Source organism: Hyla sarda, chromosome 1, assembly GCF_029499605.1.
Source record: "Hyla sarda isolate aHylSar1 chromosome 1, aHylSar1.hap1, whole genome shotgun sequence".
Lineage (NCBI taxonomy): Eukaryota > Metazoa > Chordata > Amphibia > Anura > Hylidae > Hyla > Hyla sarda.
This window is the reverse complement of record NC_079189.1, coordinates 240002022-240025815: the sequence shown is the minus strand read 5'-3', so window position 1 is coordinate 240025815 and position 23794 is coordinate 240002022. Positions and strand designations below refer to the sequence as shown.

The following is a 23794-nucleotide window of genomic DNA, read 5'->3' as shown; positions in this document are numbered from 1 at the left end:
ATTAGTTCAGCTTTCAGGTGCTCCGGTGGGCTGGAAAAGGTGGATACAGTCCTAGGAAAGAGCACCTGAAAGCTGAACTAATTTATGCAGGATAAGTCATCAACTGCCAAGCAGAGAAGTTTGTGACGAATCGAATTTACTGTAAGTTCGCTCATCTCTAATAAAAAGGTTAAACAAGTGAACTATTATTTCATCCTTTTTAGAGTCTCCAGTGTTTACTATCAATTTAACATATTTCCATTAAAAACAGTATCAAATTGACTGCTTTCACAGTGTTTTGAATCCTATGGGAGATATATCAATCTATATTGGAGCAAATTATTATTATTTTTTTCATATAGCAACCAATCAGATCTCATCTTTAATTTTGATAAGCTTGATAAATCTTCCCCTATATGTTGTGTGTTTGAACAATTAGAAACCAGCCAAGGAGATCACATCAAGTGTTCAGGAAGGTTCCACTGCTGTTGTAGCCCCGATCAAGCTTGCCTCATGGAATCAGAAAGCGCTGGATGAAGACACTGAGGATTTATTCTCAGATTCCCAAGTTCAGGTATTTGAACCTTAACAGCATTACAGTGCTCCATTTCTGGTATGACCTTTGGGGGGGGCATTAGGTAAATGCAGTTCATAGGCTGCCAAATGACCTTTTTAGGCAATAAATTCTGGCATGCACAGCCCATTAGGGCAAAGCTTTACAAACTTTTCTTGTTGGTGGCACCCTTTTTAGCTATTCATAGTTTGGTGACACACCCCTCGCTGTACCACAAATTGCACTTCCTACAACACATGACATGATACCAGTATCCAGTGTCAGCATTACAATGTGGCTGCTACCCCCTGTGCCATTTCATTCCCTCCTTTGCCATTTTATCTCCACTCTTGAACCCCCTGTTCCATTTCATTCCCCCTTTTAATCCCCCCTGGGGCACAAGCAGTCTACCCCTGTGAATGAAGACTTTAGTAAGCAGAGCGGTGACGTCTGCTGTGCCCGGGTTCCATTTCATTCCCCCTTTTATTCCCCCCTGGGGCACAAGCAGTCTACCCCTGTGAATGAAGACTTTAGTAAGCAGAGCGGTGACGTCTGCTGTGCCCGGGTTGTCGATAGTGCCGGAGTAGAGATGGTTACAGTCCCAGTGGCAATGTTACTAACAAATAGAGAAACAGAACATGGCCGTACATCTACAACTTATACTATAGTCTAATTGCTTCTCTGCAGCGTTTAAAAAAATGATCAGGAAGTGCAAGCCCTCTCGGCACTTCCTAGCCACCTGATAAGTCATTCCCTAAACTAACACTGGCGTAACTAACTGCGGCGACCACTGCTGCTGCGACACCAAACCCACACGGGGAGTGACCACACCACCCCACCCCACAGACATAGCACTACAGCAACAATGGCCGCCAAATAGCAATAGCTACAATGTGCTTCCTGCCAGAGGGCTGGGAGAATGCTAAGAGGTAATCCCTTATGCAGTCTCCTGCTGAATAAAAAGCCTGGCTGAATGAATACAATATAACTAGCTCCAGTGCTCATGCAGTGCTCCATATGCATGTCTATGTATAAGACCTATTCTAATAAAATGCCTCAGTGGTGACCCACAGAAGTTATTCATTTTACCTTAAACCTGCTCTGCAATAAGGAATCTAGAAATATGATTTTTTTTTTTTTTTTTTGCATGAGGACCTGTACTTGTAAAATCAGCTTATAAAACAAAACAAAAAAATCTGCGTTAAGGGGTTGGGAATGCTTCTCAGATATTAAATACTTTTTATTTTTTTATTTTTTAATGCAGACACCAAAAAGAAAATTGCCTGAATGGTTTGAAGCTCCAAAAGCAACTACAATATCGTCTAATATCAAAAAAGCCAAAACTGTAAAGAAGAAAGGTCTTTTTGGATGAATTTAGGGTTTTTCTTATTTTGATGTGTGTTCTAGAATAGGAATCTTGATGTGCAGTACTGTGTCACCATATGATCTTCATCATAAGATAATACATGTAGTATTTTGGTCAATATTTGGCCAGTATTGTTTTATATAGTTTTTTTTTTTTTAGTAAAATTTTGCACCAAACAAGGAATTACATGGCCATACAAAAATCAAACAAAAGAAATCTTCATGATAAACTAGTACGACCTTGACAAATCTGGTGTTGAGTCATTCCAACCAGGGTTAGCCATACATGTGCCTGGAGACTGAAGATAAGTAGACTTGGAAATATTGCTAGTCCTATCCATTAGACAATATTCTTCACAGAAAACCTGGCCCAGAACCAACAAAGAGAACTATAATGGGAAGATTTGCACTTTGGCTAAAATACTGACCAGAGTACTCTGCGTTGACCCATCCTCAGGATACCATTGCCCACAATGTTCTGCTTATGTGTTCATAACATGTTGATCCTATGATGGAGAATTAATAGAATATTCCATTGGAGAAAATTATGAGCTCAGAACACCACCAGGTTCCAAAACTGTAAGCTTTAAAGTGTACCTGTCGCCAACAAAAACTTTTGATATAATGTAGATAATACCATTATCAGTATATGTATATTTGTAATATAAATCGTTTAAAAAAAATGTGTATATTTTTGGGTGAAAAAATCCTGTCCCTGCAGAAATTGTCTGTGTGTGTCTATAAGGAGTCCAAATGCAGGAAGTGAGGGCAGGAGAAGTAGGGCTCTGTGCAGGCTCATGGCTTGTCAATCATCCTGCTGTGTGAGCCAGGGGCATGTCATAGAGCCTTAATGTACAGAGCCCTGCTTGTCCTTGGTGCACAGAGCCCTGCTTGTCCTTGGTGCACAGAGCCCTGCTTGTCCTCGGTGCACAGAGCCCTGCTTGTCCTCGGTGCACAGAGCCCTGCTTGTCCTCGGTGCACAGAGCCCTGCTTGTCCTCGGTGCACAGAGCCCTGCTTGTCCTCGGTGCACAGAGCCCTGCTTGTCCTCGGTGCACAGAGCCCTGCTTGTCCTCGGTGCACAGAGCCCTGCTTGTCCTCGGTGCACAGAGCCCTGCTTGTCCTCGGTGTACAGTGTACCTAGTATACATATAATGGTATTATCTACATTGTATCCAAAAAAAAAATTGACAAGAGGTACACTTTAAAGCCTTTAGCTTAGAATGTTATGTTAGAGATTTCAAGTAATTGAGCATCATTGGGGGCTCCAAACATTGAAATTTCACCTTTATGTTACAAGTCAGTTGTGATCTAAGGAATCCATCAATGTTTTTTTTCTTAGATATAGCTAGGACATGTCAGCTGTTGACATTTGGCTAGATTTCTCCTTTATAAGGAAAAACGTTTTCTCCTTTAGTGTCTATTCACACGTACAGTATTCTGCACAGATTTGATGTGCAGGATTCTCTGCTGCAGATTTCAATGTAAACTAAATGACTGAACACAGCTTGAAATCAAATCTGCGCAGAATGCTGTACGTGTGAATAGACCCTTAAAGGAAAAGTAATGCCCACATTAACCTTGTACTGCTGTTAATTTAAGCTGCAGCTTCTGTAATATAGAAGCAAAGTTGCTAAAGTAAATTTGTTCATCTTTTGTTGTGTACAGACCTTTGTATATATCTCCAGGGTAGGCCCACCAACAATCTAATATGTATTAGGGCTGCATGGCTTTTCCCCAGTGTCTGTCTGCTGCCAGGTGAGACCCAGGTAATACATATTAGATTTTAACATACTCAATCCTTTATTCTCCAGAGATATAAGTGGTGCAATTTGTCTGTCAGACACTTACTTCATGTCTTCCTATGGCCATAAAAATACTTGTTCTGCCAATCCAAGTGTGTATGGTAATTAAGGAGGGGGGGGAGGCAAGGCTGGAAAAGCCATAAATATAATGTTCTATTTGTATAATTTTTCACCAAAACAGATTAAAAAAATATATATGCTTTGTTTTTTTCTATCAAAACTTGTTTAAATAAAAAAATTTAAAAGTAAATCTTTTGTGTATAAAACGTTATTCTAAAGCAAAAATTGTTCATTACTGTGGCTAATTGTATTACATTTACAGGTTAAAAGGCTCATAGTGAAAGATTTTCTTGAAAGCAATTTATGACATGTGAAATGAAGAAAATTATTTTGAGATGACCACCAAAATTGCAGTAGAAAAGTGGTCTTCTTAACTGATGGCTTCTTAAAGAAGAAAGCTAAAATATAATAATTCTGTCTCTGATATATATGATAATGGTCTCAGCACCTTTCTATTTCCATATAGCAGACACCATGCATGAATCCAATTAGCAGCTAGTTTTCCAACTACAGCAGTCCCGTATGTATACTGGTATATAATGCTGCTACGTGATAAAGATCATATATAGAAAACACTGAATGAGAAAAATGGAAAGACTGAGCACTAAAAAGTAAATCAGTAAATCTTTATTTCCAGTGTGGGTACATCATGAGTGGGTGAACGGACTGTCGGGAACGACTTCTGTGCTTCCTCAGGCCCTAGGTCAGCACGTCCATGGGTGTGCATTTAAAATCAGGACTGTGTTGTCATGGAAACATGACAACAAATTAGACTGCATACAAGCAGGTAAGGTGGAATACAAACAATGGGAGGGGAAAGGGAAGAGACATGGGTATACAATATAACACAACAAAGGAACTTAGACAATGGTTAATAAAAGCATACACACGGGTATGAGTCAGTGAGTACTATAATAATAATTATGGAAATAAAGATAATCTTGCTTCAAGATTTACTGGTTGGTGCTCAGTCTTTCCATTTTTCTCATCCAGTGTTTGCTATATATGATCTTTATCACATAGTAGCATTATACATCAGCGTACATACAGTACTGCTGTAATTGGAAAGCTAGCTGCTAATTGGATTCATGCATTGTGTCTCCTATATGGAAATAGAAAAGTGATGAGACCATTATTGCATCTACCAGAGACAGAGATATTTTGGTACTATATATTCACATTGGTCAATTGCACACTATTTGGAAACAGACATTTAACCTTCACTCTCCATGAAAATGGAAACTGCAGCAGTGACTCCAAATGCAGACATCATAACGAGGAGAGTGGACGCAGGAGTCTTCTTCGCGTCGTGTGAGTCTTTTGATGAACTTCAGGTGCTCACCATTAAAGCAGTTGAGTTCAGGATCCAATCTCTGGCAGAGATTCGACTTTTTTGGACTGTGAACTCATTGCAAGCTTATGCAGCAAGCAATCGCACACCGCGAGGATTGCGAGTTTATAAAAACCCATCCCAGTTTACAGAAGACACAACTTTTGTTTAAAAAATAGGAAGAACTCCAGAGAAATCAGAATATGAGAGTGCTACAATGGATTTGTGCAAAGCTAAATGTGAACTTTACACAAGAGTGTCAGAAAAAAACATTTAACACATTCATATGCAATCTTTGGAAAAGAAATTAACTACCATACAAAATCATGCTTTTAGCGACAAGCATGATTTTGAAGCAAACCAAGTGTTATCATGGAATAAAAATCGATCTCAAATAAAAATGAAAGGGGGTATGCCCCACCAGAGAAAAGGTTTAGGACCACGTAAATACAAAGGAAAAAAAGGTTTCTGATTACCTCACAGACTCAGATTCCAGTCAATCAGATGAAATTCGTGAGGGCTGTACAACAACATCTACCTCGGCATCAGGAACTTTGGTCCCTTTAGGAGGAGGACACAGCTCAAACAAATCTGCAAAACAAGAAAAAAACAAAAGACAGTAACATGGCACCAGTCACAATGGAAAACGTAGTGACCAACTTAACCGATGAGACATTTCCTCCAGCATGCATTAATGCCCTGAATAAGGGACTGAATTTCAGGATTAATGAACAGTTTAATTATCAATCATTTGAGGAGGAATTATATGGAGCTATATAAAATTTGAATCTTAAAAAAATTTTTGCTGTCACTAAAACCAATAAAAATGTTTCCACTGCATCAAAAAAAGTGCAATTTACTATAGGTCCCTTAGGGTTCTTACCTATTAAAGATATGTCACCACAAGAGAGAGATATTCTTCATACTCTTATGCAGTTATCAGATGAGGAAGAAATATCCTAAAATAACAGAGAGTACATACAGTCATTGCCGTAAATGTTGGCACCCCTGAAATTTTTCAAGAAAATGAAGAAATTCTCACAGAAAAGGATTGCAGTAACACATGTTTTGCTATATACATGTTTATTCCTTTTGTGTATATTGGAACTGAACCAAAAAAGGAAGGAAAAAAAAGCTAATTGGACATAATGTCACACCAAACTCTAAAAATGGGCTGGACAAAATTATTGGCACCCTTAACTTAATATTAACCTTTAAATTGTTGATATTTTTCCACAATTTTGGTTCTCAATCCTCAGACAGTTCTCTTCTCATCTTTCTGTTGTCCATGCTTAGTGTGGCACACACAGACACAATGCAAAGACTAAGTGAACTTCTCTCCTTTTTTTCTGCTTTCAGGTGTGATTTTTTATATGGCCCACACCTGCTACTTGCCCCAGGTGAGTTTAATGGAGCATCAGATGCTTGAAACAATCTTATTTTTCCACAATTTTGAAAGGGTGCCAATAATTTTGTCTAGCCCATTCTTGGAGTTTGGTGTGACATTATGTCCAATTTGCTTTTTTTCCTCCCTTTTTTTGTTTAGTTCCAATACACACACAGGGAGTAAACATGTGTATAGCAAAACGTGTTACTGCAATCCTTTTCTGTGAGAAATACTTAATTTTACTTCAAATTTTAGGGGTGCCAACATTTATGGCCATGACTGTAAATTAATTCCAAGGAGGAAACCTTCGAGATTCCCCCCCCCCCCCCCCCCCATCCAGCCGGGCAGTGGCATTGATCTCTTCCAAAAGGCAGTGCGCTAGGAGGTCAATGCTTTAATTTATCCTAAGCCTCTGCATAATTTTCCACCTCAAGAGATGGCAACACTGTGCCGTCAGCGCAGGGAAGACCTGTTAGTGTCCAAAGCTGACAAATGGGGATTCAATTGTCATTTGGAAGAAAATTGATTATGAGAGCAAAGCCAGTAAACTACTGGGTAATCATACTGTGTATGAAAAACGAAGTGGTGATTCCAAAGCAATTGAAAGGTTGAGAACTCATTTACACAGATTTACAGATAAAGGCATACTGAATATTAAAACAGCAGAAAAAATTGTTACCGGTTACCCCAAAAAAAACAAAGTGGTATACAGTGCCTAAAATCCATAAAAATTTGCCCTATAGTAACGGGCATAGGAGCTCCCTCTGAGTACCTTTCCAGTAATCTGGAATGGTTACTCTCACCGCTACTCAAACACATCCCCGCTTACCTGCGGGACACTGGGGATTTAATCAAAGCCCTAGATGGATTTGTCTGGTCGGAGGGGTACTCACTGTGCTCAATAGACATCGAGAGCCTGTACACCCGCATCCCTCATGATGCAGGTGTACAGGCTGTCGGCGAGTTTCTTGAGAGCACAGATCGCTCAGTAGTGTTCAGAGAGTTTGTCACCGAATCAGTTAAACTAGTTCTCACGAACAATATCTTCCAATATAATGACCAAGTACGGACAGCTAAACGGCACAGCGATGGGGACACCCATCTCGTGTGCCTATGAAAACTTTTTTTCTTGCAATTCTCAAATGAAATCATATTTTCTCTACATCTAATCCTGTTGTTCAGCGGATGAAGCTCTTACTGAGATTTGTCGACGATATTTTTGTCGTTTGTCGTCAAGATGAGTTTTTCCACTTCATAGAATATCTTAACACAAACACTGTTAATATACTCCCTGTTTGGAGTCAAATCTTTGTAGTTTTTAGGTGTGCTGATCACAAGACAACACAATTATTACTTCGGGTTTCAGAAAACCAATATCAAAAATGCCTTGCTCCATTTTGAATTCTCACCCCACTGAGCTAAAAAAGAGCATCCCCTATTGCCAGATGGTTAGACTGAAATGTATCAATAATGACCCCTCCACATATGAAGCACAATTAAATGATCTGAGTGTCTGGTTCATAGACAGAGCTTATCCTAAAGAAATAATAGATGCAGCACTCAAACGTGTTGAAAAAATTCCTAGATATGCCCTACTGAGAAACAGAAAAAAAAAAGTTTCTTTCGGAAACGCACCATTGAATAACTGTGTAAAACAAGCCATATACAAGAATTGGTATATGGTCCAAAGAGATGAGGATTTGCAAGCAATTACAGAAGACAAACCTATAACAACATACAAAAAGAATGGTACATCTCTGATTTTTTTTTTTTTAAAAGACCGCAAAGGAAAAACAAAAAATGTTTTAAAAATGATTAAATTACAGAGGGTAAACCGGTTGGTAACTACCCATGTGGATCATGTTCTTCCTGTACTCTAAATTCAAGGGCTAAGGAAATAATCCTCGGAGGTTACACAGTTGAAATTTAACAATTTATTACGTGCAGATCACATTTTATTGTCTACTGTTTAATGTGTGATTGTGGCCATTATTATGTGGGGAAAAACCAAGAGCCCCCTGTTTCACCGCATTCGAGAACATGTGCCGTCACTGAAAACACAACGCGTGTCTCCTAGGTTCCATAATGGTGATCCTAAAGCTATGAAGTTCAAAGCATTGGAACGTGTAGAACCTTCACCAGACATAAGTGATAGACATAATTGTTTGTTAGTGAAGGAATCGTGTTGGATCCTCCATACTAACGCAATAGGTCTGTTGGGTCTGAATGACCATAACGAAATGAGCGTATTTATTTAATTAAATTATGATTTATAGTACTCACTGACTCATACTTGGGTTATATTGTATACCCATGTCTATTCCCTTTCCCTCCCATTATTTGTATTGCACCTCACTTACCTGCTTGTATGCTGTCTTGTTTGTTGTCATATTTCCATGACAACACAGTCCTGGTTTTAAAGCACACCCACAACATGCAGACATAGGGCCTGAGGAAGTGCGATATTCCGTTGCCTAAAGTCGTTGCCTAAAGTCTGCTACCCCGCTCACTATGTACCCGGTACTGGAAATAAAGATTATCCTGCTTCAAGATGTACTGATTAGTGCTCAGTTTTTCCATTTTTCTTATCCAGTGTTTGCTAAAATATAATAAAATCACTAGGAAGAACAGTGAGGAACAGTACTGAAGAACTTAGAAACTCCCTTGTGATTTCATTCTCAGGGTAATGGGACTGATTTTACTAAAAAGACTAAAGGCATAAATGATACCTGTTAAGCCGATTTTATACTAGTAAGCAAATTTGAGAATAAAGCGCTTAGTAACTGTGTCTTGTGCAGACCCTACTGGGACATTTAGTTTCTTCAATTATTGTACAAGGATATTGTGTTGTTTTGCACGCTTAGGGTAGGGTCACACATGCTGTATTTTGCTGCATATTTGCTGCTGCGTATATTCCTACCCAGTGATTTCAATGGGTTGCAAAATCAGCTGTGTATTTTGCTACCCATTGTCTTCAATGGGTAGGAAAATGTGCATCAGCAAAATACGACACGTGTGACCCTACCCTTAGTATAGTATGAACACCCATTGGTCCTAAAAAGTTGAAGGCTACATGAGATATAGTTTGTTAATAAGAACATATATGATGTTGCTGACATCTGAAGCAGCATCTTCAAAAAGACCTTAAAAATGAACTTTAAGATTAATACATAAGTTACACATCTTCACGTATCTAATCAAAATGATTGTTCTAATCTGTTTGGGAGAAACAGAAACAAAGTTATTTTAAGAGAGATGCACAACTTGATAAAGTCCCTAGCTGTATGTGTTGAGCCAACACCAATATGATAGCACTGGCATATGCTTAATGGACACTTTTTCTCCAATGGTATAAGCTCTTGCCACTAAGGCAACACTAGACAGAACAAAATGTTGGCTCCGTTTGGGCAAGTATAGGCTTCCTACTTACACTAGTTTAATCATATTTAGCAGTTTTAGGTCTGCTTCCCCCCCCCCCCTTCTCTTTCAGGTTATCTGGGGGGTTATCAGTGTGGGCTGCCAAAATAGATGGACTCCTCATGAGGATGCCAGGAAACCAGGTTGCCTTTACCCGCTTCCCCGATGCCTATCTCTCAACTACTGTTTCTGCAGTTGGACTGCTAGTACCCCGGTGTGAGGTTACCGAGGGGTGGCCTTGTCTGTACCTAAAGGCGATGGAAGGGTGAGTGTTTTGTCTGCCTTCCCTCCTGGCGCATTGCCTCTCAGCTGTCCAGCTCCTCTTCTGGGGTTCCCTCTTCGACCAGAATTTATTTTTTCCTTGTTGCCTTGTGCCCCAGTTAACACAATAGAGGACAGTGCACTGTTACAAACTGATCTGGATAAGTTGGAGGCTTGCCTGAGAAGTGTCAGATGAGGTTCAACACTGATAAATGTAAGGTTATGCACATGTGGAGGAAAAATCCAAGCTGGGGTTATGCGTTAAATGAAAACATACTTGGGACAACTGAAATGGAAAAGGTCTAAGGAGTTCTAGTCAACAGTAAATGTAACTGTAGCCATTAGTGTCAAACAGTTGCTGTTAAGGTAGATAAAGTTATGGGGTACATCAAATGGGGAATTGATGCACATGACAAGGAAATAATTCTACCATTGTGAAAATCACTAGTCAGATCACACATAAACTGTGATGCAGTTTTGAATGGAGAGACATAGCAAAAAAACAGAAAACAAATGGAATGTATTGAAAAGATTAAAATATTTTATTAAATAAAAACATATACAACCACTTGAACAGTGTATTGTTAAAATATTGGTGCAAGTAGAGTTGGGTCCAAAACATAAAGAAAAGTGCTCATACAATATCAATGTCCTAGTGCTTAAAAATAAGTAGCACCAAGCAGTATGGAGGTGCTACCGACAAATCACGCGTCCTGCTGGGTGGCATCTGTGGGTGATCAGCAGTAGGATCACCTGGGTAACTGGGTCCGGTGTGGTGGTGGTCTCCTGAGCGGTCAGTGGCGGAGGGATCCAACAGCAGGAGGTAAGCGCTGTTTGCCTCTTGCTGTTGCTTAGCAAAGGGCATGCTTGGAGTTGTAGCTATGCAACAGCTGGAGGCAAAACTAAAACTCCCACCATGCACTTTGGCTGTCTGTGCATGCTGGGAGTTGTAGTTATGCAACAGCTGGAGGCTTGTATTATACAGCAGCAGGGGGTGAGTGCGGTGTACCTCCAGCTGTTGTATAATACAACTCTCAGCATGCACAGCCAAAGGGCATGCAACAGCTGGAGGCACACTACTACAACTCCCAGCATGCCCTTTGGCTGTCCGTGCATGGTGGGTCCGGTAGTTGTGCAACAGCTGGAGTCACACTTTTTCATAGAGTTGTAGTTTTGCAATAGCTGAAGGCATGCTGGTTGTGAAACACTGAGAGTTTGTTACCTAACTTAGTGTTTCGTAACCAGTGTGCCTCCAGCTGTTTCAAAACTACAACTCCCAGCATGCACTGACAGACCGTACATGCTGGGAGTTGTAGTTTTGCTGGAGGCACACTGGTTGTGAAACATTAAGTTAAGTAACAAACTCTGTTTCACAACCAGTGTGCCTTCAGCTGTTTCAAAACTACAACTCCTAGCATCCATGGTCTGTCGGTGCATGCTGGGAGTTGTAGTTTTGCAACTGCTGGAGGTCTGTGCACCCTCCTCCCATTTGAATGTACAGGGTACATTCATACAGACCTGGGTTTACAGCGAGTTTCCCTCTTCAAGTTTGAGCTGCGGCAAGTTTTCTGCTGCAGTTCAAACTCAGTGGGAAACTTGCTGTGAACCCCCGCCCGTGTGACTGTACCCTAAAAACACTACACTAACACAAAATAAAGAGTAATACACTACATATACACACACCTTTACACTTTCCCCCCCACCCCAATGAAAAATTTAAACTGCTCGTACAGCACTGTTTCCAAAACGGAGCCTCCAGCTGTTGCAAAACAAAAACTCCCAGTATTGCTGGACAGCCATTGACTGTCCAGGCATGCTGGGAGTTTTCAGCGAAGAAAGCAGAAGCTGATCCAGCACTTGGGTAAAAAGTTGCAGCTTTATTATTGTCCGAATCCGACATACAAACTTCACACGGTAAAACAGACACCCTCCCTCGTCATACGCGTTTCAAGCGCATGCGCACTCTTCCTCAGTGACGTCATAGGTCTGTTGGGCAAGGACTTAAATCGTACCGGCACAGGTGAGAGGTAAGTATACCTAATCACACCGTCCTAGGTTCTCGCTAGACCACACAACCAGACAGAGACTTAGTATACAAATACAAATCTTAAAAAGGAGGTTTCTTTTTAAAATATTACAACACTGTATTCATCTCCATATAAGTGTCAACACATTACTTTTAAACAGTATTTTAAACAATTACAAAAACATTGTTTTACTGATTAATAGATGTCATATCTTCTCATTGCATTGTGATGACCATTATACCGTTAATAATGGAAAAGCAGTTCATGCCTGACATTCATTCCAGCCTATTTCTGATACAACCTTGTCTTATACCAGTTTTTATAAGTTATATTCCATAGATTCTAAAGCCAGAAACATTACCATTGTGTATTATTTGAAAATGCAGAGACGCGGCGGATTTATTTCTGTTTAACGCCCCTACATCATTCAGATGTTCGAGCGCTCGTATTTTTAATTTACGAGTAGTGTAACCGATGTACTTTAAGTTACAATGTATGCACTCTATCATGTACACTAAGTTCTTGCTGTTACAATTCATGTAATTGCTGATTGGATATTTTTTGCTGCCCTCTGCGTTTTCAAATTCCTTCGCTATTTTTACAAAATTACAGGTGCGGCAGACTCTTTGTCCACACTTGAAAAAACCTTTTTGTGTAAGCCACCCTGTGTTATTCGATCGGGACCCTTCCACCAAACTTGGAGATAGATGATTCTTTAATGTGGGGGCTTTTTTGGGGACAATGTGACAACCCCTATCCAATATTTTAGCCATAATTTCATCTTGTCATAGGATGTGTAAATGACGGAGTACCATGCTTTTTATTTTACTGAAATGAGGGGAATATGTTACGGACAAAATCGGTTTATTGTCAAGTTCTTTTTTATTTCTTCTCCCATGGATTAACTCACTTCTGTTTTTTTGTGATACTATCCTCTTAGCTCTATTTAGTGTTTTGTTTGTATACCCTAGTTCTTTCAGTCTGCTCACCAAACTCTCTGATTGTGTTTTGTATATTTCATTGTTCGAACAATTTCTTTTGAGTCGTGTCAGTTCTCCCACCGGAATAGCTTTTATTGTATGTGTTGGGTGATTACTGTTAGCTCTCAAAACTGTATTGCCTGAAATTGGCTTTCTGTGTGTAGCTACTGTAATGATGTCTCCAACTGAACTGCTTAATTCCAAGTCCAAAAATTTTATTTTATTTCTGTTTATATGGTGGGTGAACTTCAAATTGTATGGCTTGTGGTTGATGTATTGTATGAACAGTGGCATGAGAGATTCATTGCCCTCCCATATTAGGAGGAGATCATCAATGAATCTCCCATACCAGTGCACATATTGACTGTATGGGTTAGAATTTGAAAAAATGACCTGGGACTCCCAGTAGGACATGGTTAAATTTGCGAGCGATGGGGAATGTCTCGCCCCCATTGAAACTCCACTTCTTTGTAGGAAAAACTCCTGATCGAATACAAAGTAATTATGGGACATCAAAAACCAAACTGACATTTTGATAAATTCACATAACTCATGTGTGTAATTTCCATGGTTACTAAGATTTTGGTCCAGAGCATGCATGGCTACCATCCACGGGATGTTGGTGTAAAGTGACACTACGTCACAAGATAGCCAGGCATGCTCCGGACCCCATCTTTTGTCAACAAACATTTTTAGAATATCTCCTTAGTCCTTCAAGTAGCCAGGGACACGTTGGACCAGGGGTTGTAATAACTGGTGTACCCACATTGATAAATGCTCCAGCAATGAGCCACCACTAGATACAATGGGTCTCATTGGTGGAGGATTCATCCCTTTTTGTGTCTTGGGAAGAGCATACATAATGGGAATGACAGGTTCTTGCACGTAAAGATAATCCTTTTCTTTCTGTGTGATCACATTAAGGGCTATTCCTTCATCCAGCAATTTTATAAGTTCCATCTGATATTTTCCAGTCGGATCTTATCCAGAGAGACATAGACAGTTTCATCTGTTTAAAATACAAGTAATGTGTTGACACTTATATGGTGATGAATACAGTTTTGTAATATTTTAAAAAGAAACCTCCTTTTTAAGATTTGTATTTGTATACTAAGTCTCTGTCTGGTTGTGTGGTCTAGCGGTGCAAGCACGAGAACCTAGGACGTTGTGATTAGGTATACTTACCTCTCACCTGTGCTGGTACGATTTAAGTCCTTGCCCAACAGACCCATGACGTCACTGAGGAAGAGCGCGCATGCGCTTGAAACGCGTATGACGAGGGAGGGAGAACATGTGACAACATAACATGTGACACTTCATAGGTCCTTTAGACTAGCTATACATTAGGACACTGACCTTAATTCTATGACAACAAATGACACTTATAATAACAGTAGGGGAGACACTGCAGGAGAGCCCCAGGTCACTGAGGGACTCAACCAGACAGGGCCTAAGTGTAGTGCAGGACTATGGGCCAGTAAGATTCTCTCTCTAATGAATCCTTATTCTTTTTTTAAATAATAATTATTATTGCCTCTTTCATGGAAGCCAGAAGGATGCCCTCTTTACAGGATTCATTCACAACCTCTGTCAATATCGGTAGAAGAATATGTCCCAACCGTCTATATATCTCGAAAGGGAGGCCATTGCTGCCCGGAGATGAGTTGCCTGAAAAATATTTAAATGATTGCTCTCTCTCACACAATGATGTATCACAAGAGTCAAAAAATTTGCCCATCTCCTTGTCCCCTCCCCCATAACTATAAAGGGAATGAAAAAAAAGAAAGAAAAAACATCTTCAATATCCTCACCCTTATCTATAATTTCACCCCTCTTACAGTTCTAATGTTATGGTAACGTTGTTCCTTAATCATGTTTTCTAGTAACCGATTAGGTTTGCACCCTTCAGCAAAACTCCTACTTCCTTGAAAAAAAAACTGATTCGGGGCCTTCTCTAATAATAATTGTAACACTCACTGTTCAGTAGACAGGAACACTCTGGGTAGTAGATCTGCTGGACCTGTGTGGCAGATGACGCGAGCCGTACCAGGGAGCGGAGTCTTGTTTTCACCAGAGCCCGCCGCAAAGCGGGATGGACTTGCTGCGGCAGGCGGCACCCAGGTCGCTACCCCTGGTACAACTCAACCACACAGGGGGCTGAGGAGATTCGAGGTAGAAGAAGGAGAACAGCAACTAGTAGTCAGGATAGCAGAAGGTCTGGGCAGGCGGCACTGGGGCGTGGTCAGGAACGAAGCAGGAGATCAGTAGGCAGGTGGCACAGGTGCAAGGTCAGGAACGTAGCAGGAAGTGAGTGACAAGGCAAGGCAAAACACAGTAACGCTTTCTCATTGGCACAAGGCAACAAAGATCCGGCAGGGATGTGGAGGAGGAGCAGGAACTAATAGAGGAGACACAGGTGAACACATAATTAAGGGCATACTGGCCCTTTAAATCTTAAAGCTCTGGTGCGCGCGCGCCCTACGAGACGGGGACACACGTGCTGGAGGTGGCAGAGTACCGGGGTGAGTGACGGGCTGGGATTCGCATGCGGACGCGTCCCGCGATGTGCACCACAGCCCCGCCGGCAGCAGTAGATGACGGCCAGCACAGGCTGTAACAATAAGTAATTTATTTAATTCCTTTTGATGTGATTTAAATCTCAACAAATTCTAGGATGAGGGATTCTGAGTGAGTTCCTTATTGCTGTTGTTAACCTGTTCCAGCAAAAAATTCTCTTTTTTTTTTAAACCTTTTTTTTAAGAAGAAAAACTTCCTTAAAAATGAGGCCACGGAGGAAGGCCTTAAGGGAATCCCACACTGTTCCTATAGTTGGCGAACCTCGATTCATTTTCCAAAATTCTTTGATTTTCTCTTCAATCCCAGATAGGTCGCCCATTAATGATAACCAACAGGGATTACATTTAAAATAAGAAATGTCTGGCCTATGCTCTGGTTTCTGCAATGCCATGATCATAAGAGAGGGGTCTGAAAGAGATCTTGGAGCATATTTCAACCTTTTGACCATCAGCAAAGAAGCAGAGCTACATAGCCCCAAATCTATTCTAGAGACAGTTTGATGCATATTACCAAAACAAGTAAAGACCACAGGATATTAGCAAACTAATCAGGAGCCAGTGATCCAAACGGTGGAGCAGTGACGGGGCAACAAGAACCCCACGTGTTCTGCCGCAAGCGACTTCCTCAGGGGAAGTCGCTTGCGACGGAACGCTTGGGGTTCTTGTTGCCCTGTCCCTGCTTCACCATTTAGATCACTGGCTCCTGATTGGTTTGCTAATATTATGGGGTGCTCATGGTTAATATTTGTTATTCTTGGCTAAACTGTGTCCTAACTGATATTTCCTTGTATCATTACTTTGTTCATATTTTAACCTTGAATATTATTGATATTTGGACACAGTGCCTCACACATCAGCATACTACAGGGCATCCGTAATCTTTATCCACTGTTTATGCATTGTGTTATATTCATGCTGCACATTAATTGGGAGCGTTGTATATGACCTATTATTAGATAGCAGGACGGGGACATATCTCGGGAGTGCGGGTTCATGGCCCTGCTCCGAGGCAGTGTTGTGGCTCTTAGTGAGCATTTTAATTGTCTATGTGACCATTATGTAAGTTTTTTCTGATGTGTAATAAAATTGTGATATTTTTGTTGATACAGTGGTGTGCACTTTTTATTCAGTGGTTGCTTTTTCTGAGATATGGTTGCATGTATTTTCACTGAAAGTAGCACTCGGTTTTTATATTGTGGTTGACCCCCCCTATCTTTGTGTATGGCACTATTGCTTTGTTACATTTTTTTACTTCGGCAAGAATCTCCCCAAGCACCGGGTCGGGCAAGCTATCCCTTCCTTCCGATTCTCCTACTTGTTCTTCCATCTCTAGCACCGAGAATCTGGAACCAGACGAGGGTAGTGCACCTGGAGATCTTTCTTTAGGATTTTTACTCCTTGTATTTAGCTGCGGAAATTTTTGGTATTTGTCCAGTTTATTGAAGGAATGGCTCTTGGAGGGACTTCCACCTCCAGATCTTCTAGGATTGTTTTTCGGAGGCATAGCGGAACCTAAGTAAATTCAGTGTACAATTGCCAGTGTCTGAAGCAATACTCCCCCCTTAGTTGAAATGTTTCTACCAAAGAAGAACTAAACGTGCAGGTTAGTTAAAACTCAGCAAACCCAATTAATACTGTAAACAAAATATAAATGTAAACAGTGAGATATTTACTCCCTCGTGAACTCCCCCACCCCATGACTATTACTAACAGATAGGTGAAGTGGGGTGTATTAGCCAAAAAAACTAACTTATAAAACATTTCCCTTTTTAAATGTGAATCTTCAGCCTAAGTCGGGAGGATCCCTCCTTCACAAGTCAGGTATATTCTAGTGATAATACTAAGCGTGTAGCATATACCAAAGTAGAAGGCCCAGAAAAACATACAAAATAAGAATAAGGACATTCCATATATTGTTGTTTACATAGTGATGTATCCATAGTGATGTATACATATATAACCCTTAAAATGTGACTTACAGTGAATATGATGAGGAGTAATTCAGCCCAGTGTATAAAGAATTGCAGCCTCCTCTCTTAAAGTATTCCTCTTTCAAGTTAATACTCCATCCTAAGATGGAGATCAAAGAAACATTAGATAAAGACTGCAGGAGTGGGTTTGCTATCCATAAACTATAAGTTCTTTAAAAGCTCATACAGCACTCACTTCAAGAATATAAATGAGTTGCTTAATTATAAAACTTCCTCATCCGCAACAGGTGTCTTCTAATAGTAAGTTCAGCATGCAAAAATCCCCCCAAAATATCATACTAGCTGGCAGAGTACCTATAACATATAGAAACATCAAGGCATTACAACATTCTTTTCTTTTCCTACCCCACCCCTGGCCTCCACAACCAGTTTGGCTGTGGCAAATAACAGACAGCCCCAGGTAGAGCATGATACAGGTGGGTACACAGGGTACGCAAACCCCTAGCAGGATTAACAAAGCAGGAGGGGGGAGAGAGTCGTTAGGAGGAGGAGCTCAGGCGGCTACATCCTTCCGCCGGTAACACCCGTGCCCAGTCATTTAGTTTACATTGAAATCTGTAGCAGAAAATCCTGCACATCAAGTCTGCGTACATGTGAATGTACCCTAAATCTTGCAAACTTAGAAGGGCAGTTTTTAAATAAACCATATTTACCAAAATGGCTAAATAAAATGCATAACAAATGCAGTGCAACTGATGTAAGCCAGTTTTTGGTGCATATTGCGTCAGAATTTGCAATAGTAAAAAAGCTCTATTGTGTCAGTCATGCCGAACACATTTTTTTTTCTTAAATATTATTACATTGTTATGGTCCTCTGCTACCATATTGTTTAATAGGAAGTTTAACACATTGTCAATAGTACAGTGATCCCTCAACTTACAATGGCCTCAACATACAATAGTTTCAACATACAATGGTCTTTTCTGGACCATTGTAAGTTGAAACCAGACTCAACATACAATGCTACAGACAGTCCAGATCTGTGAAGCAAGTCAATGGCCGGAAGAACCGGCTAGTCAGAATGGGCATTGACTGGTAAAACCCCTGTATTACTGAAGTGCATGCACTGACTGATGTCTGGTAGCGCCCTCTACAGTACAGGAAGGTATTACAGTAACCCCCCCCCCCGACCTACAATGGCCCCGACATATGATAAAATCGACATACGATGCTTTTATATGTCGGGGCCATCGCATTAACCGCTATCCGACAGCGCAAAATGCTTAAGCTGCTGTCGGATAGCAGTTTAAGCATCCCGGGCAGGTTCGCTCACCTATTCCCGCTGCTTCGGGTCCACTTCGCGATCCTCCGGTGTCTTGCGCATCTTCTCCAGGGTCCGGGCCTCGCTTTCCGGCGCCGTTATTACATCACTACGCACGCCGCGCTGGCGCAGCAGTGTAATAACGTCACCAGAAAGCAAGGCCCGGACCCTGCAGAAGATGCGCAAGACACCGGAGGATCGCGAAGAAGACACCGGAGCAGCGGGACAGCATCGGGAGCCCCTGGGACAGCATCGGGAGCGGTGAGGACCTGGTGCGGAGTGGCGGGGACAGGTGAGTACAGCTTCCTATACTTTACATTGCACGGATCCCTCAACATACGATGGATTCGACAAACGATGGGTCGTTTGGAACGAATTACCATCGTATGTTGAGGGACCACCGTACTTGTTCTGTACACTTTACCTGTATCAGGGTTACCTGCTCCTTTGGACACCAGGTGAGGGCGGCTCCATGTAACTTTTTTAGGACACTGCGTGTACTGTACAGGACCCCGAAGAAGCTCCTGTCCTCTACACAGACCAGTGTTTCCCAAGCAGGGTGCCCCCAGCTGTTGCAAAACCACAACTCCCAGCATGCCCGGACAGCCAAAGGCTGTCCGGGCATGCTGGGAGTTGTAGTTTTGCAACAGCTGGGGGCACCCTGCTTGGGAAACACTGACATAGACAGTGATTTACAGCTCCCAGCAGATCTTTATTACTTTTATATGTACGATCTTGCTTTATCTATATTAGTTATCTACTTATTTTTCTTTAATTCTCACTTTTTCCTATTTTTTGGATGACATTTTGGTGCCTTTAGAACCAATTACCAGGTTTCCATAGAGTTATGGTCTCAACATACAATGGTTTCAACATACAATGGTCGTCCTGGAACCAATTAATATTGTAACTTGAGGGACCACTGTACATATCTTATTTCATGGTTTACAAAGAAACACAACATGTAACGCCTTGGCATCAGGAGCTTAGTCTCCCGCAGACTGCTGTGTTGTTATCATAGCCCTTACAACTGGAATTTTAGCATGCAATGCAATTTCAATTATGCAACTCCCTGAACATTTCTAAAGGGTTCTGTGTTTTGAGCATTGATTCTTTTGTCATTTAATTTGATTTTCATGTTTTGATTTGCCCCATTAAAAGGTAGAAATAGCTAAGATATAAGATATAATTGGTACTTGAGAGTACGTGTTAAGTACTAGTGCGCACTGGTTTCACTTGTCAACAAAAATAGATTAAGAATTCCTATTACCATAGCAACACAATTGCTTGCAATGCAACTATACTTAGTAACAGAAGACACTGATAATCCTTCACGTTTACACATTTCTCCGAACACCTACTGTGTTAACAGGCAAGAATAGAAAATGTTTCATGCTAAATGTCTGACTAATATTAAGTGATTTTGCTTTTTTTTTTTTTTTTTTTATATATATATATAACTGTTTATTTATATATTTTGTAAATAATTTTACAATATGACATTCAGAAAAAAGAAAAAACATATTTCGGAGACATATACAAGAAAAAAAAACATATCATTAGTCTCTAAATCTGGTTCGGTAACTTGTTTGTCCTCTAATAATATAAGTCACCTAAGCATTTCTTGTATTCATGAATTTCAGTTTCACAGGAGTACATATCCAATTACAATAGTAAATAAAACTGGCCATATCCCGATGAGAAATGGCGAGGTTCATACGTGACAATGCATAACAAAATTATTGAAGGTACTCCTGTAATTTAACCAGTAATTCCTGTATCGTTAATGAAGGGCATTATGTATATGCATATATCTATGATAGTAACAAATTATCAACTAAACACTGTGAATATTTGTGGGCTGCAAAAAAAAAAAAAAAAAAAGCATCTTGCGTTTCCACACCCTGAAAAGCTAAACTAAGGGTTAAAGGGGTACTCTGGGGGAAAAAAACGTATTCCCCATCCACAGGAGTCCTAGTTCAGCCAGTGATTTGCTGAATGGGTCATCAAAGGAACCCAAATTCAAGGGTGGGGTCAGAACGCATTGAGGATGGGTGTGTAGCGGACCTCAGTGAGCGGACAATTGGGGGGGGGGGCAGGGGTGTAGGTCACAGCTGAACACCAAGGAATATGCTATCCATCAGGAACTAGACAGCAGCACATTCCCTGGACATTTATGGACCCAGACCTATACTGCCCATAACTTACAAACCCAATTACACCCTGTTGCTGGGGTAAACAAAAACTTTTCTCCCTTGAGACAACCCACAAGTGGACATAGCCCTTGATCAATTAACCGTATCTCCAGGGGGAAAAAGCTCCCTGCTATCATTTAGAGCACGGGTACTCAACTACTTTTAGTAGGGGTCCGCTTATCCAGGTCTGCCATTCGGTAAAGGTCCGAGCTAAATGCCAAGACATGGTTCACACCTAGTGGCCGCAGTGCCATGCCAGAAATAGGTGCTGCCTGTTGTAAAACATTATTAACCTTTTAAGGATGCTGGGCATATGCATATGCCCTGCATTCTGAGTCCTTAAGCACGTGGGGCGTATGCATACGCCCGTGGGAATTCCGGTCCCCGCCACTAGCCGGTTGGGGACCGGACCGGGATGCCTGCTGAAATCAGGCCCCCCCCCCCCATGTCGGCAATCGCAGAAAATCGCATGTCAGTTCAGACATGCGATTTTCTGCTATTCCGGGCTGATCGGGTCTCTAGTGACCCGATCACGTGGAAAATAGGGATGATCGGTACTGTGGCAACCACTAGGAAGGCCAAACTGCAACTCCCAGCATGCCCAGACAGCCAAAGGCTGTCTGGGCATGCTGGGAGTTGTAGTTTTGCAACATCTGGAGGGTCACAGTTTGGAGACCACTGTTACAGTGGGGCCCAAATGGTAGCCCTCCAGATGTTGCCAAACTACAACTCTCAGCATGCCTAAACTGCCCAGGCATGCTGGGAGTTGTAGTTCTGTAACATCTGTCCCTTCAGATTTAGCAATTTTCATGACATTTTTGAAAATTGCTGCTCTACTTTGAAGCCCTTCTAATTTTTTCAAAAAGCAAAAATACGGCCATTTTATGATGCCAACATAAAGTGGACATATTGTATTTGTGAATAAAAATAAAATTTATTGGGAATATCCATTTTCCTTACAAGAAGAGAGCTTCAAAGTTAGAAAAATCCTACAATTTCAAAATTTTCATGAAATTTGGGGATTTTCCACCAAAAAAGGATGCAAGTAACGATGAAAATTTACCACCAAAATCCTTGTCCATAGGGTAAAACGGTTTTTACATGGCTCGGATGATAGCTCTCAAAGTGTAAGAGGGCATTACCAGCGGTGGATTTTCTGTAGCCCCTTGTATGGAGTGTGCCATTAACTGGTTCCACAACCACATCAAGGAACTCTAGGCTCACCGAACTGGTTTTATGAGTGAATGTAAAGTTCATATTATTATTTATGTGTTGAACGAAATCTGTGAAGCTCTCGCTCTTACCCCGCCAGACGATAAAAATATCATCCACAAAACAGTGGTAACTTTTGATCCACTTACGGTAAGGATTCGTTGCGGAAGAAATAAATGTTTTCTCAAAAACCGCAAGAAAAAAATTATCGAGAGTACAAGCCACGCGGGTACCCATGGCCACCCGCTAATCTGCTTGTACCAAACCTAGTCGAAATGAAAAGAATTACTGGTGAGGATTAGCGCTAGAGCATCACAATGAAGTCAACACATATTGGAGTTTTATTTGATTGGGCCAATATCTCACGGATACATTCGATACTCAGGGACTGGGGAATATTAGCATAAAGGCTTTTGATATCAATTGCTGCCATTAAGTACCCTTCTTGCCACTTACAATCTTGAATTTTCGGTAAAAAATAATTGGTGTCTTTCACCAGAGCATAGATGTCATTCAGTAGTGGATGGAGCAACCAATCCACGTACCTGGATAACGGCTCAAAGATGGACCCCATCCCGGAGACGATCGGGCATCCGGGAGGGGAATCCAAGGTCTTGTGAACCTTGGGTAAGAAATACCAACAAGGGTGACTTGGATGTTTAGGAAATAATTTGTTAGCAGTTTTATTATTAAGAATGCCTTTTTCTACATAGGACTAGTGTTGAGCGGCATAGGCCATATTCGAATTTGCGATATTTCGCGAATATATGGATGAATATTCGTCATATATTCGCTAAATTAGCATTTTCGGAATATTCGCGTTTTATTTTCGCATATGCGAAAATTAGCATATGCAAATATTTGCATATGCGAAAATTCGCACACCAGTCTCACACAGTAGTATTAGAGCCTTCTTTACACCACACTGGATGTGTACTGTGAAAAAAAATATAATATTCGTAATTACGAATATATTGCTATATTCGCGAATATGCGATATTCGCAAATAAAATTAGCATTGCGAATATTCGCAAGCAACACTACGTAGGACCTCCAAGAGGGTTTGGAGTTTAGAGCTGTATTTTTGAGTGGGGTTTTCTTTTAAAATCTCATAATTCCTGGGATTTTTTAGTTGATTGAACGCCTCCAACACATAGTAGCTCTCATACATCATCACTATATTGCCCCCTTTATCAGATTTTTTTTAAACTACCCCCTTTACCGCTCTCAAATCCTTGAGGATGGGTATTTCTTCTGTGGATAGGTTCGGGGGATCCGCCGGATAACGCAGAGCCCGGACCTCCTCCAGCACTTTGTGCTAGAAGAGGTTCAGGCTACTGCCCTGGGTTTCCGGGGGGCAGAAAGTAGATTTGACTCCCCTGGAGAACACTGAAGCC

At 41.0% G+C, this 23794-nt stretch overlaps 1 protein-coding gene and 1 long non-coding RNA gene across 6 annotated transcripts in view; one reads left to right on the top strand and one right to left on the bottom strand.

The window, feature by feature from the left end:
* The window catches only part of WRN (WRN RecQ like helicase), a gene marked incomplete in the record, with an annotated part of 240253 nt that extends 237924 nt beyond the window's left edge, over window positions 1-2329 (top strand). For both annotated transcript variants that reach the window (XM_056569404.1, XM_056569396.1), the window contains 2 exon segments: window positions 419-553; window positions 1797-2329. In XM_056569404.1, the coding sequence (XP_056425379.1) occupies window positions 419-553; window positions 1797-1904 (243 nt within the window).
* Window positions 1-23794, bottom strand: part of LOC130367055 (uncharacterized) — a 66522-nt gene that overhangs the window by 8960 nt on the left and 33768 nt on the right. For 2 of the 4 annotated variants that reach the window (XR_008892064.1, XR_008892063.1), the window contains exon 1: window positions 2326-2400. This is a non-coding gene — a long non-coding RNA (uncharacterized LOC130367055). Of the gene's footprint in view, window positions 1-2325; window positions 2406-5566; window positions 5682-23794 lie in introns of those variants that run through there. The other 2 variants (XR_008892062.1, XR_008892061.1) reach the window with 2 other exon arrangements.